A 20,466-nucleotide genomic window follows, 5' to 3' on the forward strand; every position below is an offset into this window, starting at 1 on the left:
ATGTGCAAAGAAATGATCTCAGCATGGTATCAAAGGAGGAAAAGACAAAATGTCAAACCAGCAAATAATCCCCAATTTTGTAATCTGCATCGGCCATCAAATAAACGAGAGCTTTGGCAAGGATACTGGAAAGCCAGTTAGCAAAGTCTCATTTGGATTGGGGAAACCTGGGTAGAAATCTCAGCTCAACCATAAAGTGATTTGGGTGGCCTTGGGCAACTCACCATTTCTCTATCTAAACTGTTGTTGTGAACATCAAAAGGAAAAATAAGCCCACACAAATTACCCTGACCTTCTTGGCAAAACAGTGGGATACAAATGTAGTGGCTAAATAAAAAACTAGGGCTTTGCAGTGACCACAAGATGTATCTGTAGCATTTGGAAGCAGCCCAACCTGTTTTAGATCCACAAATTGTCATTCCAATTTTATTTGTTACTCGGGTCTGAATCTGATCTGGTAAATCTGAAGCTTTGTTTCATTCCTGTTACCTATAATAAGAAATCTAAAAGCAGCTATAAGCCCTTTTTTTGTTTTCACGTAAGTGGATGAAACATTTAGGCAAAGTCCGCCCCCCCTTCACCCCAAGTGAATTACGGTAAACCTGTAGGAAACATCAGTTTTAACTTACAGTCTCTTCACAGATCTCTCACATGCCATAGAAGCACCTTTTATAACCCATGTCTAACTGAGCCAGGCAGTAGCTTAACATGGAAGAATTTAAGTGCAGCCTTGAGCCTATTCATTTACACTGACTGCAAGTAATCAAAGTCAGCAACACTCTCCCATGGCAGGCAGCAACTCAGATTACTAGGAACTGAATCACCATGGATATTTTTAAGGTCATATGAAAAAAGAACGCTCAATGAAATGTTTCTTTTAGAAGCAAACAAGGGCACATGTAAAATGTACACATATATACATTTGTTGTAAGGGAACCATATTTTTCCTTGTTGGTTTTGTGTGCATGACAGGCAGGAATTCAACAAGGCCCTAGGAGCGGGAAGGAGACCATGATGTGACTACACAGGAAACAAAATAATGATTACAGGTGAACAATCCTGTTTTCTTTTCTCCATTGTAGCTTTTGTGCAGTCTCAGATATGAGCTATATCAGAGTAGCATGCTTCCTTACCTGAAAAGGGAAATAGATAGCTTCCTGAAGAGAAAACATCAACATTACCTTGTTGTGTAGTTCCTCTCAAAGACAGCAGAGGACCATTGGATGGCATTACTCATATCGGACATTCTTTTACTCTCCACAAAGGAGGAATGGTAAGTTAATGGGTATTTGATAAGAGATTCTGAGATGATATTGTAAGACTCGTCTTTCAAACCACCACCACCACTTCCCCCAGTGCTGAATAAGATGCTGAATGTTTTACATAGGTAAGAGGAGAGTAGTCTTCTGAATGCAAGTGAGTCTTTGTGTCATTTGGAAGTGTGGTGGTGGGAGGAAATCTTGTATGACAATGTCTTGCAGGTCAAAAAAAGTTGTATAGCAAAATAAGATGTCTTAATACCTCCCATGAGAAAATGCAAAAGCTAATTGATGCGTTTAGCATATTTTTAGAGTAATTTATCTGGGCTTGACTGTATTGTTGGGGTACAGTGGCAAGACGAATGCCTCACAAGACGAAAAACTCGCTAGACGAAAGGGTTTTTCGGTTTTGCGTTGCTTTGCTAGACCAATTTCCCCATGGGCTTGCTTCGCAAGACGAAAACGTCTTGCGCTTTTTTTTTAAAGCCGCTTGAAGAGGCGCAGTTGCGACAGACTGTGCTTCGCAAGACGAAAAACATCGCAAGACGAAAAGACTCACGGAACGAATTCTTTTCGTCTTGCGAGGCACCACTGTATTTCACATTTTCAGAATTCTGTTAATATATTGGTATCCTTTATTATACCTTATTTAGTTATCTATTTGCACTTTTATAAATTTGTTGTATGCTACCTTATACTTTGGGGGGGATATAAAAGAACAAGACAGTGGAAAACAAAACACTAGGTTGTATCCTTCTGTATGTGCAACAGAACTTCCTCTCCAGCCCCCCCCAACCCCCAAAATGGATACATAGGGTTAGGGGAGGAAAGGAAATGGAAGTCCTGTTGCATGTGTGCAAATCAGCTTGTGCAGTCTTGGATAAATCACTAGAAGGAATTTATTTATCTTCTTTAAGTTCAGTTTTTACACAGCATGAAGAACTGTGAAATGCCCATAGTACAAAAGCAATATATTTAGGAGGCATTAATTACTGTTAACTTGGTAAGAATAAGCTAGCAAAAATAAATGGAAGAATCTACCATAATGGTGGAAGTAGTAGTATCTGGGTCCTGATATGGTGGAACAAGTCGCTTGATTTTTGCCAAGATTTAGGAGTCTCACTTTAGACATCTGGCACTGACATTTTTGGCTTCAATCCTATGTGCCTGGGAGCCAGCCCCATGAAACATAATGGGACTTACTTCTGAGCAAGCATGCACAGGATTGTTCAGTTTGGCCAGCTTTCTGTGGAACAGACATTCAAAGGTGCAATTGAAATCAATGAGACAAGTAGCTGTGCTGCTCCTGGATCATGAATAGCAACTGTTTTACCTCTAACTACTACATTTATTATATAGAGGATCTGAGTTGTTTTCAAGTTTCTTCCATAATTTTCTTGCAAAATTTTTCTTTGGACAGTTTCCTAGAACATATTCAGCGAAGGGGCATACCTTCTTTATAAGTGGTCATGGCTCAAACATCAGAATCTCATAAATGGGTGTTTTGTCTAAAGATTATTTATGTTTCACATGGGCAAAAAGGCAGGTTCTTTCTTCACCATTCATTCTGGTGGTAAGCTCATCACAGAATACGGTTCATTCATTGATACATACCCTATGCACATGTTCAAAGCTGATGCCTGATGGAACTGATACCCTCAGGTACCATAAGGCTTTAAGTTCACTGACAGCTCCAGCATGCAAAACCATCTTAACCAGCAACCTTCACAAATTAACAGCAGTGAACACTGGAGTGACATATGATGAATATACTCATTGTGCTGGAGATCCCATTCTAAATTTTTAACAGATGTGTTTCATATGAACGTTTAACATCTGCATGTAACAAAAGGAATAAGCTTAAATGTGGTGGGCTTTCTCATTTTCTTTACACTTTTGAAGATGACATAAAGAACTTTAAACCAAAGCCACTCTTAACTTTACACATCTATCCCATCCTTTCTATGGCATAAATGCATGCAAAAGATATAAATTCCACGCCAATTGATGGTTAAGGCAAATGGTTTAATTCTTAGGTTTCCACTGGCGTCACCTTTTAAATCACCATTAATCTCAATGCATGCAATTATAGAAAAGAGTATTAGAAGCTTTAATAATATAGCCATTAGTTGATATGCTTTATTTAAACTCTCTTTGCACAGGCTTCATTTCCGCTTTTAACAAATGAAAAAAGCACACACATTCCAGGAGCACAACAAAGCAGAAGCTCTCCGCGAAACAGAGAGTGCAATGATAGAGTTCAGTTCAAGTACCTGTATACAAATCCCCGTGCGAAAACATGTCAATCATATAACGACAGAATGCATATTGATCTAGCAGAACAGAAAGGGGGGGAGAGTAATAAGACACAGTTTACAGGTCTTTTTCAAATCAAGCACTAAAGAGAGAGCTTAGCACTAAAACAAAACCTTTGCCAGTTTTTCATCTCCTGCTCAAAGTAATCAGTAACCAAACAGGTGGTGAAATTCATGTTTCTGTTCCTCTTTTTTTAAAAAAGTGAGCTGCCACAGGAAATGCCTTCTGGCTCTCTGCACAATGATCCCCTGATAGCTCATTGCATCTAATCATGTAGCTGCCAGGACTAGATTTCAGATGCAAACCTCAAATACAGGCAGATATTCTTACACACTGGGGGTGCTACTAGTTTGGAAGACCCCACCACAGCCAGGCTATTAAGGCAGGGGACTTCTGGCCCAGGGAACAAATGCTGCTCACTATTTATCTGGCTCTAGAGGTTCTCACCAGGTCACACTCCTTACTGCCCCTGCAGCACACCCTTCTCCAGTTCTCCTGCCTGGCTAGCACATGTCACTGAACTGTCACAATGCCTCTTCTGTTTGCCTGGATGGAGAGATGTATGTATGGAACCTCTGACTTTCTATGTGGCTAGGCAATAATCTACGGTACATAGTCACATCTGTTGCCCCACCCACCAGTGGCATGTGGCCCTCTGAAGGTTGCCCAGTATGGAATGTGGCCCTTGGGCTGAGGAAGGCCCATGCTCTAAGGGAAATAAAAATGGCCTATTTTGAAATATCCATGGGACGGGTTAAGGATCGTTCCTCAAACTTCTTACATTGTGATTTATGTTACTATAAGCAACTTTTTTTATTTCATTAACTAATGACTTGGGCTATGCAAACATATAATATTGTTCTCTCTCTCTCTCTAGTCAATGTAGAAAGCCAGACAGAGCCCTGTGCTGGCATTTGCTCACATTATAAACTGGACCATGACATTCTGTGGACTGTGCCTCTCATGTTTTACATACAGCTTCATATACACAAATGCATGCTCCAATGCAGGACGATGTGTTAAGAATGTCACATTATTGTGTGTTACATGCCATCGTTGCCTGATACTCATACGCTGGGTTATTTTCACTGAGCTGAAGAAGAGACCTGGCCATTTCCAGTATATATTTTAAATAAGTAAATAAATATGCAGGCCAATGCAGAACATCAGGCACACCATCATTTTCATTCTACAAAACACACAGAGATTCATCAATGAGTATGCATGTATCAAAGAATAAGAACTTACTGATACAGCAGGGAGGTGGGATGGGAGTGGGAAAGGATGCAGTAATCTGAAAGTATTTGTTCAGAAAGCTAGCCAGCCAGCCTGCCTGCCCTGAAGTCTTAGATGAATTTTGCCCTCGCATCAGTGGACCCAAGGCTTCATGTGCTACCATAACGCTCCTGTCAATGGTCTGATTCATTTATCTAGCAGTGATAGGTGACAGTTTGGGAATCAGTAATGACCATTTGACTGTCAGCAGGGTTTGCAACTGACCATTTCAGAATAGTTTCAGTTTCCTCCTCTGCTAGAGCTAGCAGCTTCCCCTTAGGCAGAATTTGTGATCCAGTTATATATTTTCTAAGCTAAGTTATGCAAGCCACTAAGAATTAAGCGTTCAGAGATGACAGAAAATTAACCGCATGATAAATTCATGTAACAGAAACGATATATTACTGATTCTAGCTCATTTTCATTTTTCATTCAATAAAACAATATGGGTTGGATGCAGATTTAGTTATGCCTGCATCCAGCCCTGTATTTTTTAAAAAATAAAAAATCTGCAGGTGCTACAAAATAAGTAAACAACTGTACTCAAGAGATGGAGAATTCTGGATGCTTAACTAAAGAATTTAGGTCAAGTTTATCTTTCTGAGCTATCACAGTTCCAGAAGGAATTTCCATTAAGTACTACTTCTGCACCAATCCCACAACATAGAATTGAGCTTCAGACAGCATAAGTAAAGCTTTGTGGATCACCTCCTGTGATACTAATCTGGAATAGCGATGTGTAAAACCACTGCCTTTAGTATCACTGATTTGTTTGAAGATGGGGGGGGGGACTCTGCATGTTCAAATAATAATAAATAAACAAACCAAAGAGAAGTTGCACACATTGTGGCAAAGGGCTGGTGCAGGCCTGTTTGTATTTTGCATGCACTAATGCATCTGCAACATTTATTTTATTTAAAATATTTACACTCTGCACTTCTGATTGCTCACATCATGACTGAGATTTCCAGCTCCAATTTGCAGTACCTCCTCTTCTTCCACAGGATGTAAGGAATAGCAGTAAATCGTATACACTTTACAGTGGGTCCAGAATTGATACTATATCTGTATGTGGATTCTGTTTTGGAAAACTACCACAACATTTGCAATCAGTAAGGATTATTTTGCACTAGCAGTTTTCTGACACAGCATTAAAATGAATGAAAATTGTGAATCAGAAGCATGGGGTGATTTCTAATATTTAAGCACACAGTCTAAATGACATGAAAGTGACTGGGGGGGGGGGGAGTGGGAATCCCAATGTTTTGACAAACATTAAGTCTTAGATTGAAAATACATATACATGCCTGCTATGGAAGCCCCATTAAGTCCAATGGGACTTTCAAGTAACTGTGTGTAGGATTGCAGCACAAATGCATTTGCTCATTCCTTCTGAACACAGAAGGAATGCCAGAGGAGTCGACAGACACCCTCGTATTTAATTAATTTTATAAATAATAATAGATTTGTAGAGTTGGAAAGGACCCTGAGGTTCAGTCAAACCCCTTGAAATGCAGGAAATCTCAGCACGTGGTCCCTTATCCAATTTGAAACCATACTGGATCCACCTTAGCTTTACAAATATGCTAGAAGTTTTAAATAACACTTAACTGCAATAACCTCTAAGTGGCTTACAAGGATACAATACAAAAAAAGTAAACCTCAGTTAAAACTACAAAAACAAACATCAGTTAAAATCCCTGCTAGATTGTTGTTTTTTTAAGAAGTATTCTGTAGGCACCACAAATTCAGTAGGGAGAGATCCTGTTTGACCTCAGGTGGAAACGAGTTCCATAAAATTGGACCCATAATACTAAATGCATGGCTTCTGGTGGGTGAAGACTGTGCATCTAAGCCACAGCATTTTGCACTGGCTGGAGCCTCACACAGAGCACGTTGCAATAATCTAGTCTTGGGGTTAACTGAGCCTTGGTGCCCTACACCTCTGAAGGCACATTAAGCCATGACAGAGAGCAGTAGGCTCAGATGACCTGTCATATTCATAGCCCCATCTAGCCATGACTCAAACCAGTACAAATTACAGGTACTCAAGCTCAGAGCCCACTAGCTTTTTTGGTATGAGCACTGGACTTGTGCCTCCACATTTCTATATGAAGTATCTAAGAAAAAGACAGGCTGGGGGTGGGATGGGCTATGGAGAGTCAATAAGATAGTGCAAAATATTTCAAATAAAGCAACATTTTGCAATGTTTTCCTCATGCCACAGCTAAAGATTCATGTTAAGCAAATGCATCTTGTGGATGTAAATATCCTTGATTCAATTAAATCCTAGGAAGAAATATGCAACTGAAAAGCTAAGGGTTTAACAAATGCCCAAACCTGAAACCTGCTGGTATTTGTTTTGTGCTCTACACTACGGTAAACAGAACAATTTTTATAAGTGCTGTGCAAATTTTATTCTCATGTATACCTGTTATCTTTTCACAACTAGTCATGCTGATAAATTTCTAAGGAAAGGACAATTCAAGATTGCAGGAGCCTACACGCCATGCTTTGCCATTATTTTTGAGCAATTATTTTTTAGTTCTTCAATGACATGGAAACTGCAACAGCTTACAAATCACAGAGGCCAGGATGCCTAGCTGCACATATAAAAGACGTTCACTAAAGACAGACGCTTGAGAAGGACACAAAAAGCACAGACAGAAGCCTAGTGGGGAATTTTCAATGCTTTGAAACATATATTAATCCAATATATTAATAGCACCTCATTCTTTGAGTGTGAATCCCTATGCAGCCAAAACAGTAATATCCATGCATCAGAGGAAGGATTGAAAATTTGAGGAGATCCTAAAGTCTGCAGAAGCACAGAATATATTTAGGAAAAAACTAAGTAGCCGCACCGAAAACTGCTTAATGAGGATTGAACTTTCTCAGTGGGATGACACCAAAACTGGTGGGAAGAGGGAATGGAATGGAGAATCTTGAAAGGGCATGGCTGGCCGGCTGGCATCCTGAACAGGAGTTAAGGAATGGAATGGGTGGTCTGGCTGGAACTGGCCAGTGAAGTTGCATGTGGCTGCAGCTGGCAAGAGAGGCTAACCTGAGAGAGAAGTCACAGTGTACAGAAGAGCAAGGCAGAAAGTGGAAGCTGTAGGGAAGCTAGTGTACTGCATCCGGCAACCATTCAAAAAACAAAACATTCTGTACAAGAGGGGAGAATGGCTAGAGCAGGGACCCTTGTCTTTGATGCTGATTTTAGCATTTTAGCCCTCTTAAACTCAGGGAATGCCCACTCACCAGAGACACATTTTTAAACTTGTTTCATATTAGACCAAAAGTAAAGGAGGCTGGCTTCCTAATTGGTGGTGTCGCAAAGGGACCTAGAACAGCCATGTTCTGTTCCCCTTTTGTTCTGGTTTATGAGGGAGGCCCTCTCTCTGCTGAAAGGTTTCTAATTCCTCCAACTCTCCTGATTACTGTACGGTCTCTCTATAGCACCTACACAGCAACATGAGAAGAGCCTTGCTGGTTCAGGCCAATGGCCCATCTAGTTTAGCATAACACACCAGACACCCATGGGGAAATATGCAAGCAGAATCCTTGAGTGAAACAGAACTCTCCCCATTTGAGCTTCCCACTGTCTGGCATTCCGAGGCACACACTGCCTCTAACAGCAGAGCTAGAACATAGCCACTGGGACTAGCAGTCACTGATAGCCCCATGCCCCATGAATTTGTCTAATCCTCTTTTAAAGCCATCCTAGTTAGTGGAGATCACTACCTCTTGTGAGAGCAAATTTCATAGTTCAACTCTATTTTATCCCGTCCTGAATCTTCCAATATTCAGCTTCCTTGGATGTCCCTGACTTCTAGTATTAGGAGAGATAGAGAAAAACCTCTTACCCAACTTTCTCTACATCAGTTTTGTTGACCTTTGTCATCTCCCCACTTATTCGCCTTTTCTCTAAACTAAAAAGCTTCAAATGCCATAACCTTTCCTCATAGGGGAGTCAAGGAGATGTCTGCCACTCATGCTGGCGAAACAATTCAGGAGGAGCAAGGAGACCCACAGATCTTAAGAGAGTGGAATATTATATAGATGGACTGATGACATAGCTCCTTCTTTCAGCTAAGACTAAAGCCTTTCAGCTCTTTGGTCTTATATTGGGAAACCCTTAGGAATGGAAGATGTGTTCCTTAAAGAAACATGTGGATTACAGAAAGAATCATTGGTTAGAGGAGCAACACATTAGCCTTCCCAGGCATTTTGGTTTCATTTTCATTTTAGATGTGCTAGAATCCAATGCATTCTTAACATTATTTTCATTCATTAGGGGTAACTCTCTCTTTTTTTAGGAGTACATGTATGTATATGGACTACTTTTAATTCACTGTCTGGATTTCTTTACCCATGCACTTCAGAGGTCCTCTGCTGCTGTCTGCTAGCATTGTTTACCTTTCTTCTCAGACTTTTCTGTAACCACCAGTGCTGTCTCTTCCTTTGCTTTGGCTTTGGCAGGTGCAACTACCTCTGCTTTGGTTTCCTTATGCTTCACTTTTTCGGGTGCCTTGGGTTCTGGTTTTCTTTCCTTCACATCCTTCTTAGCCTTGTCTTCAACCTTTATGCTCTTCTTGTCTGTAGATTATATATATATATATATGTAAAAAGTCAATATAATTTTTTGTACCTGCAGGAAATGTATTTTTAGTAGCTCTTACTGTCCATGCTGCTTTATAGTTTACCGTTGATTTTATGAATTGCATGTTGTCATTTGTATTAAAAGAAAAGAAAAATAGTCTCCAAAGAATTTTAATTATTCTCAACAAACTCCTGGACATATTGAAGAATAAGGAAAGGAAATATCTTTCGGAGCAACTTCCCCTCCTTTTTTCTTTTTCAGGTTCCACCTATTCTGTTACTGAATTATTATTTTTTAGACTACCCCCCCCCCCAGTTGCTATAAAGACAAGCATATTAACTTACTTTTGAAAGGGAAAAAGTAATCGACACATACTGGGAGACCCATGTCTATAGATATATTGATTTCTTGTTTGTTTTTTGAAAGCTAATTCTATCTAAACTTCATCAGGGATTTTGGTGCACGCAGACATGTACTTATAAAACTGACAATGAATCAGTTCACAATTAGTTTCCTTTTAAATGCAAAAGTGATGTCTTATCATTTTTCAAAACTGCTGTTAAAATTAAGCTATATTTTATAGGAATCAGATTTAAATGACTGTGGCATAACTTTTGCAATAACAATAGCTTTTTAAAAATCCTATTTCCACTAGCAATTCCAGGAGCATTACACAGGACATATTTATTTTTCTTATGGGGTTTCAACTACATTATTATCATGTTCAGCTTTTCACGTTGCATTATATTCAACAGTAGCTCAGAGCACATGGCAAATGCAAATTAGTGCTGTGCTGAAACCTTTCCTCCAATTTCTCAAAACCCTTTTTCCTGTGCAAAAGGAGTTTCCATTTTTCCTGCCTCTTTCTTAGGGCAGTTTACAATTTGGGGGCATGTGGGGTTGAGCTCACCTCATCATTGTAAGGCGGCTGTGGGTGGTGTGTGTTTTTCCTCCTGGTCTGAAGAAGCCACATAGGGAAAAATTCTTCTTCGAGCTTTAATCAAAGCATAGGAAGCTGGGGAGATGGCTTCTGAGTGCCTGAGATAAGTGTACTTGCTGATTTCATATTTTAAAAAAATAAATCTTTCTGCACTGATTTCTTTAAAAGCAAAGAAGACTGCAATTTTTAAAAAATATCAGACACACAGCTGGCACCCTATCCACCTTCCTTTGCATAATGGAAAGCACAGGATTATCAAGAAATGGGGGCACTCAGGAAGGCTGAACAGTGCAGACCGCCAGAGATGATTTGTAGAACTGGAGAAAGGGCACTAAAAACCAACAACTTTTGGCCACTCTGCAACTAAGGTAAGTGAAAACACACGCAAATAAACATGCATCCCACCCATGAGAATTCATCTGAAATTTTCCTGTCCCCTTTAATAAATTTTGATTGCATTTTCCCTCTGTGAATTGCTGGAGAATGGTCAAAAAATAGTGGGGAGATATTTTCAGCATAGCACCAGTGCAAATTACAGATGATGTGGAGTTCTATTGCATGAGCAAAGGTAAGTTGTTTTCTCATACACTTCATCAGAAGCGGAACATACATTTAAATTCCATTTAACACCGAGGTCTCTAAGAAAATAGCTTGGGCCCCACCATTATCTGAAAAGGTCAAGGAAATGTAGGCTAGAGAGCAAGAGAGAACGAATAGAAAAGACTCTGGAAAATAAATGCTATGATTTGGCTGAAGAGTTTCTCAGAGCTAGGTCAAATAAGCTCACCGACTCCACCGTTTCTTCCTATCCTCTAAGGCTCTGGAGTTTTCTGGGCTTCGCCAATAGTCACCAAAAGCCTTAAAAATCTCCTTTTGAGATATTTGCTTATCCCTCTTTGAGAAGCATTTTGCACCCAAAACTTGAACAAAATGTAATAAAACGTAAAACCATGTCATACAGTGCAGGAGACATCATGAGTTGATAATATTCTATTTTTCAAATATTCTCAAATTGGTGACCCATTTATGAATCAAGCTGAGGGGAATTCACTCATCACTAGAGGGTGATGGAGCTTTGAAGGAGGCTAGGTATCACCATATCTAATTAACTTAGGATGTTGGAGCCTTTGCCTCTATCCTAAAACCTGTGTGTGGAAATGGTGGTCAAGGGTGCATAGCTGTCAACTTTTCCCTTTTCTTGCAAGGAATCCTATTCGGAATAAGGGAATTTCCCTTAAAAAGGGGGAAACATTGACAGCTATGCAAGGGTGTGAGGGCGAATAACCTAGAGCTGAATTTAGAGAAAGGAGAAGTAATGCCAGTGGAGAATGCATAGGCCTTGGAGGGAGTTAGCATGCATGTTCTGGATGAAATGGAAGTATTACCATCAGAACTTATTTTGAATCTAGGTGTTCTCTTGGGTCAATCTCTACTCCTGGAAAAGCTGGTTGCTCTGATGCCCAGCGGTAAGTTTTGCAGGGCCTTCTTGGAAAGGGGTACTTCGTTGCGTGCTTTTGCAACCTCCAGGACTGATTCTCCAGAACATAATTCTAGACACATCTACTCAGACTAAGTCTCACTGTTCAGTTGGAACAATTCCCAGGTAGAGATGGACAGTTTCTCTCTCACCCATCTTAAGTTCCCTTAAATTTACACAAAGGTTTGTGCTCCCCTGCTACAAAAACACACCTGTGAAAAGTCCCAAGTAAATTCATCAGAATGGACAACCATCAGCATTTAGGTGCAGAATTCTCCTAATTTTATATGCAATTTTCACTCACATGTGCATTTTGATGTGCATTTTCTTTTAATATATCCATTTTTCTACAAGAGAACTAGATTGCAAGCACAAGTTTTGAAGGACAGCTGTGTTTCAGTTTGTGTATTGTTTTGGGAAGTGCAAACTAGTAGATTCTTGTTAAAATGTGAACTCCCCCACCCTTACTCCCAGGAAATTACGAAAAGGGGCTGCAAACTTAAATAAATAATTTTATCCTATTTGTAAGGGGGTTTTGTCCATCACAAACTTTACCAATCATACATATAAAGGCTGGAAGAAAATTAGATTGATGAGAAAAACCTAAAGCTTTTCTTCTTTCAAAGTAAATTTTAAAATAGAACAGAAAAATGAAGAATAGAAATCGTCCTCCTCCTCCTCACAGCCCACTACCCTAGAATGTGTGTGGTAATTTTGAGATAGAAGCATCTTATCCAGGCATCTTTCCTCGCCTTGCTGTAGAAAGAAGTGAAACTGTCAGTGACAGAAACACACATAATCTGCTGGAATGAAAAAGTTGGTGCAGTAAATAAAAGAGGGAAAATGAACGCCTATTTTTAGATGCTATGAAAGTCACAAACAAAGAGATGGTAAACAACCCCAAAAACATCCTGATCCTCACAAAATAGATAACTGATACACAGGTAGAAAAGCTTTGTTAGAAACACGTCCCTGGAAAGAAATTGCTGAATTAATTAATTGAATTGGAATACAAAAAAAGGGAGGTATGAGGAGGTCAGGGAAACAAGGATATGAATGTAAGATATGGAAAGGTTGATTTTTTATTTTTCCTTTTTTATCTTTTTTCTGTAAGTGTACTTATTTTGTATTTTTCTTGTATTTTTATTTTTGTCTTTTATTCTTGTGTTTTTTGTTTTTATGTAATTCCTTTTTTTGAAACTTTAATAAATATTTTATAAAAGAAGAAGAAGAAAGAAACACGTCCCTGGAACCAATTTTGGAGGGGTAAGGTAAGGGAAAGGACAACCACCACCTCTTATACAATACCCACAGGATATTACCAGAAACCTCTGGATATTCCCTGTGTTTCCCTAAGAAGAAGCACTTCATGAAATGGATATGCTATGTATTAGTACTGGGTGTGTGGGTGGCTGATGGTGAGCTATGGACAAATGTCATGCAGCTGCTCTAAAATGAACACAAGCCCAGGGAAGGTTATTGCAAAACAAATTTGTTACGCTTTAAGGTGCCCCCAGGACATTTGATCATAATAGAGAAATGTGAGTAATGAAGGGATTAATAGTTCTTCATCAAAGCACAACACTAAGTACACCAAACCAAAAGTGTTAAATTCATGATGGGCAGAAAATACAAAATGGCAGCCACTGGTGAACAAAATGACAACTACTGGGAAGTTGCACATGAATTGGCACCACGGACCAAGCCTCCTTGCCTTCCATTCTGCCACAGTTAATGACACCCAAAATTTGCTGCCTGATGTAGGCTGTTTTCACTGTGCCTCATGGTAGAGCCACTTCTCCATGAAATATAATGAGCATTACCTTTTGGGGGAAGCGGTGCTTTCTTTTTAGGCTTTTCTTCCTTTGCAGGTTTCTCTTTGGGGGGTTCTAAGAAGGAACAGACACGATACAGCACTTATACAAAAAATAGCAGCTGAAATCCATTTGTTTCAGTGGGTCTACTCTAATTTAATTGGGTACAATACTATTTACATTTTACATATCACCTATGAAAATCCACATGTGTAGTTTGGTCTATGTTATACACTCTATGCAATGGCAAACAGCCAGGGATGCATTCACATACTTTTAAAAACAAACAAACAAACAAACAAACAAACCAAATCCCACCAATCAGCTGTTCAGGAGGGCATTGGGGGTGTGGATTCCGTGATTGCAATCTAACCTGAAATCTCTCCAAGGAGAGAGATTTCAGAATTTAAACTAAGTATATAGGCTCAGCTACAGCTCATCTTTACACCTCTGTTTGACTGCAGTCATACATTTGAACTTCTTTTCAGCAGAGAGGGTTATTTGAAACAACCAGAAATTAAAGCTCAACACAACATAAATATGGATTATCACATATGCCTGTGCCACACAGACACTGATAATGAGAACTGGAAATCCTTTTAAACCCTGGTTTATCCATTGAAGTTATTTCAGACAATAGCTGTTTTGTCAATCGATAATCTCATTCCCTGCAGGGTATGAACTTTAACCCCAACTGGCCACTGCAAATACTGAAACATGATTATGCTGGAAGGAAAGTTTAAATTCGATAAGCTAAAATGAAAAATGACCGTAAGTGCTCCTGCAAATACCACATGTCCACTTGCCTTAAGCAAGTCATTTCCTTTTCAGGCAAATACAATGTAATTAGTTTTTCTTTAATTATCATCCATCAACCTTGGAAGTAGAGCACGAGTGGATTCTGTGCCTGGGAGAACACTGTGTTTTCATGACAATTTCATGGAATAGTCATATAACGGATACCCCATGATTGTGGAATCAGTTAACATAACATTAGACAAGTTACCCCACCTGAATCTTACAACAGGTATGATTTCCCTTCCCATGAATCTTGAAAATACTCATGGGAATAACTTCATCATCATTTCCATTTTCCAGATGGAGATCTGAAGCTGAGGAATCAGCTCAGTTCATTCTCTGTCATAGTTCCCATTCATTCCAATGAATGGCGCTTGTCCAGGAAGCACTCTTGGTGCATCGGGCCTTTGGTCAATAAGATACAATTCTAGCTATATGCAGATAAAAGTGCTTTTACTTTTCTGAGCCAATGTGAGGTATGCCTGTGAAGCCATGCACCTAAAAATGATTGACAGTGTGAACATGCATTGAAAACTTGTAATTTGTTACTCGAGTCCCTAAAGAATAAGGCAGTTAACATTTTACATAACACTTATCTATAAACAATCCGGCAATCACTAAATTAATTAGCATATCCCCCCTCCCCATCTACTGCCACTGTTGCAACCAGGCTGGCTCATTATCTTATTTAATTAAAACCAGTGTTTCATATATATGTTTTCACCTCACTGGCCTTCCCATAATTTTGAAAGCTTGAAACTAATCAGATAGAGTTTTAGGCTTTGCACATATGAATTTTTAAATGTGAAAACTGCAAAAAAGTCTGTACTCCTTTGCAGCTAAATGTGTTAGCTTCCTACGAAAAGCAGCATTGTGGCTCAATCCCCATATGGAATAGGGAGCCACCCGAGAAGGTTCGCCACCATCAACAGTCATTCATACAAATGAGATTTACAGCTACAGCAAATCCTGTTCCCAGCTGATAGGAGAAGTGTCCCTGTTCAGCAGCCTCGTAGCACACTTTGGAGCATGGATAGGCAAACTAAGGCCCGGGGGCCGGATCCGGCCCAATCACCTTCTAAATCCAGCCTGTGGACGGTCTGGGAATCAGCGTGTTTTGACATGAGTAGAATGTGTCCTCTTACAGTGGTGCCCCGCAAGACGAATGCCTCGCAAGACGGAAAACTCGCTAGATGAAAGAGTTTTCCGTTTTGGAGGTGCTTTGCAAAACGAATCTCCTATGGGCTTGCTTTGCAAGACGAAAATGTCTTGCGAGTTCCTGCGGGGTTTTTTTCCTCCCCCCCTTTTTCTAAGCCGCTAAGCCGCTTATCAGCTGATCCGATAAGCTGATAAGCTGCTAAAAGCCGCTAATAGCGCTAATCCGGTAATCCGGCAATGGGCTTGCTTCGCAAGACGAAAAAACCGCTAGACGAAGAGAATCACAGAACAGATTCTTTTCGTCTTGCGAGGCACCACTGTATTTAAAATGCATCTCTTGGTTATGTGTGGGGCATAGGAATTCGTTCATTCTCTCCCCCCCAAAAAAAAAATATAGTCCGCCCCCCCCACAAGGTCCAAGGGACAGTGGACTGGCCCCCTGCTGAAAAAGTTTGCTGATCCCTGGAGTATACAGGGTCGGGAGGCCTCAGGAGGAAAGGAAGTTTGCATAAAGCTAATGAGGTAGAACTCATAGATCATTCAGTAGGTGTCAGTCAGCAGTCCAGTCAGATGGGCAGGGTACAAATGATAAAATTATTGTTATTATTTTTATTGATTAGAATGTTGGACTAGGATCTGAGAGACCAGGGTTCAAATCCTTGTTCAGCCAAGAAGTTCAGGGGGTGACCTTGGGCCAGTCTCTATCTCTCGGTCTAACCTACCTCACCGGATAGTTGTGAGGATAAAATTGGGAAGGGGAAGAAGCATGCATGCCATGTTGACCTCCTTCGAGGAAAGGGAAGATGTAAATGTAAAAATAAATATAGTTCCGTTGACTTTTGTTCGTGGAATGGGAAGAGGCACCAACTTATGCTTTTCCCCAGGCAGCAAAATGTCTTGAGTTTTGCCCTGGCTAGAGTGTCACACAATGGTATTGTTTCACTCCTCCCCAATTTCCCAACAGTGTGAAATTCCAGGGATCCCAGGCACTTACTCAAGGTCTGGTTTCCTCAGAATGAGGGACAGCAAAGACTGTGGTGTCATCAGAAATGTGTTTTTTTACACAGATATACAACCTGAGCCTACTATGGAGGGGCTCGCAGCATTAACACCCCAAGAAGGTCTTGCTTCCCCCATAGTCATAGCTTTGGATTCCAGCAGAAACCAGGCATGGCTCTCACTCTCTGTCTTCTGCCTGAAGCCTATTTCTAGTTTTTAGCTCACACACATGCCTTTTTCCTTCTCACCAACAGCCAGGTGCCCTCTGGCACAAAGCCACTTCTGTTGCTACCCTAATGAGCCATACGTAGGGGACTACTACTCCTATGTATGGCCTGGCTGTTCCAACAATTGAATCGTTGCTGGATCCAGGAATTACAGTGGTACCTCGCAAGACGAATGCCTCGCAAGACGGAAAACGCGCAAGATGAAAGAGTTTTCCGTTTTTTAAGTCGTTCCGCAAGACGAATTTCCCTATGGGCTTGCTTCGCAAGACGAAATGTCTTGCGAGTTCTTGCGAGTTTGTTTCCTTTTTCTTAAAGCCGCTAAGTTGCTAAGCCGTTAATAGCCGCTAAGCCGCTAAGCCGTTAATAGCCGCTAAGCCGCTAATAGCCGTGCTTCGCAAGACGAAAAAACCGCAAGACGAAGAAACTCGCGGAATGGATTAATTTCGTCTTGCGAGGCACCACTGTAGGTGGGTCTCAGGCAGACATACAGCCTAACTCTCTGACCCTCCAAACTCACAACAGTATTTCTCTTCCCAGGGGACAACATGATAGGTTTGCCTACCAATTCAAGAGACAGGCCCTTTAGTGGATCATAACTGGGCCCCCTCTGCCCCCCGGCAAATGTTGAGCTCCCTCTCGAAGTAGGGCATCATCTCTCCATATCCCTGGTGGTTTATTATATGAGTCAGAACTCTTGAGTTGCTCTTTATAGAATTCATGAAAAGCAGTGATTACCTTTGGCTTTCCCCACTTTTTCAGGTCGTTCAGGTTTGCCGCTCCTGTCAGGCTTTTCTTTCTTTTCGGGCTTTTCATGTCTTTCGGGCTTTTCTTTGTGTATCACTACAAAAGGACAAGCATATTTACGTACAAGATATAAAAATGGCATCTTGGTCAAATGGCACCATAGCACAATGGGGCTTTCAGACTAAGCTGAGGACAGATAGCATCCCACCCCCACCCCCCCGGAACTGCTGCCTTTTACCTTCCCTTTATTTCAATGAAACTCTGGCATGCTTGCTGAGGGAATCCCATTTAAATGAATGGCTACGGCACAGCAGCAAAGCATAGGGGAATTTGTTCCTATCTCCTGTCTATTACTGGTTGACCTGCTGTTTGTTTGTTTGTTTGTTTAATTTGGGAAAAGATAATTATCATTGCTATTTTTTCACAACGCACTGGCTTCCAGTATCTATTTTCCTGACAAAATTAACTACTGACAGCTAGTTTTAATTTTTAAAGTATATCCACACACACACACACACACACAAATTGCTAAGCTACTAAAACACACACATATAAACCCCATAATATAAAACTGGCAGGTGTGGGTGCTAAGAGTGCCAAGAAAAACTGGCTGAGGGCCAAAACAGACGCAGCGTCATGGTCTTGAGGAACACACACACACACACACACACACACACACACACACACACACCACTATTTAAGCACAGGAGGAAAGCTCCCATGAGTGCCAACATATACGTCCCTCCCAGGATTATCAGGAGAGAGTGCTGCGCTCAGGTTCTGCATATGGCTCCCTCTAGGCATCAGGTTGACCTCTGTGAGAAGAGGATGCTGGACTAAATGGGCCTTTGGCTCTTCTTGTGTCCTTATGTCCGTCAGGGGAGGCATTTTCATCAGGACCATATTGTGGGTGGAAGATTACCCCGCTTCCCCGTGTCCCATGTTCATGGCCTTGCAACCCACCACCACAGTTATTGTCTTGAAATAAAAAAACACATTAAATGCATTTGCACATTTAGTATCATGTCTATTTCGGCCTCGAACCTCTTGCATAAGAATGTCATTTGAGCTTTTGCTACTATGCAGTAACAATAACAAATCATCTCTAAAAATGGCGGAAATGTCCTAAACCTGGGTCCAGTGCTTTCAGGGAAAATGGGCATTTATGTATTTCCCAGTCTGGCTACCTTTAGCAAGTAAAGATATAGTCCAAATGACCAGTCAGGGAAGATTTTATAAGCTTGAAAAGAATCATAGACTTATAGTGTTGGAGAAGACCATGAGGGTCGTCTAGTCCAACTCCCAGCAATGCAGGAATCTTTTGCCCAATGTGGGGCTCAAACCCACAACCCTGAGATTGAGAGTCACACTCTACCCCAAGAGTTGTTCCCATTTTCATTTTCAATTGTCTAAGCAGGAAAGCAAAAAGGGTTTGTTGGCCAGCAACCTTTGTGAATTAGAATGGGGCTGACCACACTGACATCACTAGGATTTAGGTATCAAGGTCTGCAGCAGATAATTGCAAGAGATGGAGCTTTAGGTAAAAATCTATATTTTGCTTATTTATATATCCCTCCCTACTCACTCTTTCAGAATAAGAGGTTTATTTCGCCTGCTTGCTGTGGAGTGCTGGAAGCCTAGGGTAGATGCTTGAAAAGCAAGTGGAATGAGGGCGGGGGAGGGGGAGCGGCACAGTAGTAGACATAGTCTCAAATGACTTAAATCAATTTCAGCCAGATCCTGATTCAGGGAAGCAGTTCAAAATGTCAATAAGTGTTTTCATTAATGAATGATCCTGTACACTGTGCCATTATGGTGGTGAAAAATAGCATGCCATTTTCAATGAAAACTATTATCAGTGAGTGGCTTTGCTGGAGTCTAGGACTTTAAGAGAATAGCAAGTTGATACAAAACTGCTTTGTCCAACTATACCACATTAAAAAAGGCTAGCTCGGGGTGTGTTATTTTCACATCAAAGCAAAAGCAAGAGAGGAGGGCCGACTCCATCTCTGGCCTTGATTAACAGTATGATTGTTTCAGAGCATGCAGGAATGTGAGCGCTTGTTCAAACCAAGCAAATGACGGATGTTTGTGGAGGCAGCTAATTACCCTCCAATTTTATTCTGGTTATTGTTTTTACACCCGCTTCTTAAGCACTTCACTTGACTGGAAATTAAAACCAGATATTGCTTCCTCTCTGCTGAGTCAAATGAAAGTACACAATAATGTGGCTTTCACAGAGGAATCTCATTGGTGCCACTGGCACAGTGAAGAACTGCACTCTCTGGCACATTGGCCGAGAAAGACTAAAACACTTTCTCATTGGCCTTAATTACAAGACATGATAAACCAGACCAGGCCATGCCAGAGGGGCACACACATGTGGGTGCCCAGAAGGGAGCTCACACCTCCTTTCTCCAGTCTTTTTTTAACCCTGTGGCATGTTGAGCTAGGCCAAGGCTAGGTCTAGTGTGTTGTCCAAACCTAGGCTCATGCTTAAGCTTGCTAACCACAAGCACAGATTCGGTTGACATGCTGAGCTCTTTCCTTGCTAACCACAAGTTGTAGTCAGGAATGAATTTTGGGTGCAGTATGTGATTAGCAAGGAGAGTGTGTAACCACATGCTTAGATTCAGATAACATGCTAAAGTGAACTTTAGCTTAGCTCAACACAGGAGTAATAAATACCAGGAAGGAGCAAAGCCAGTGGGGGACCTTCATGCTCCGGAACTGGGGGGGCGGATAGCAGGCAGAGGTGGGGCTGGCGGGTGTCCTGGGGGTGTGGCACACAACCTGCGGGGGCATGGCGCCCAGTGTGGGTGGGTGGGGCAGCCACGATGGCACCCTACCGGGATC

The 20,466-nt window shown here is 41.0% G+C and overlaps 1 protein-coding gene across 1 annotated transcript in view; it reads right to left on the reverse strand.

The window, feature by feature from the left end:
* TRDN (triadin) overlaps nucleotides 1–20,466 on the reverse strand; it is a 169,204-nt gene that overhangs the window by 95,530 nt on the left and 53,208 nt on the right. Inside the window, exons 10-13 of the mRNA XM_083497781.1 lie at nucleotides 17,602–17,706; nucleotides 13,694–13,759; nucleotides 9,270–9,449; nucleotides 3,533–3,592 (exon numbers count right to left, since the gene is read on the reverse strand). Of these exons, the coding sequence (XP_083353907.1) occupies nucleotides 3,533–3,592; nucleotides 9,270–9,449; nucleotides 13,694–13,759; nucleotides 17,602–17,706 (411 nt within the window). The remainder of the gene's footprint in view (nucleotides 1–3,532; nucleotides 3,593–9,269; nucleotides 9,450–13,693; nucleotides 13,760–17,601; nucleotides 17,707–20,466) is intronic.

The sequence above is a fragment of the Podarcis liolepis genome, assembly GCF_965112155.1.
Source record: "Podarcis liolepis genome assembly, chromosome: 3".
Lineage (NCBI taxonomy): Eukaryota > Metazoa > Chordata > Lepidosauria > Squamata > Lacertidae > Podarcis > Podarcis liolepis.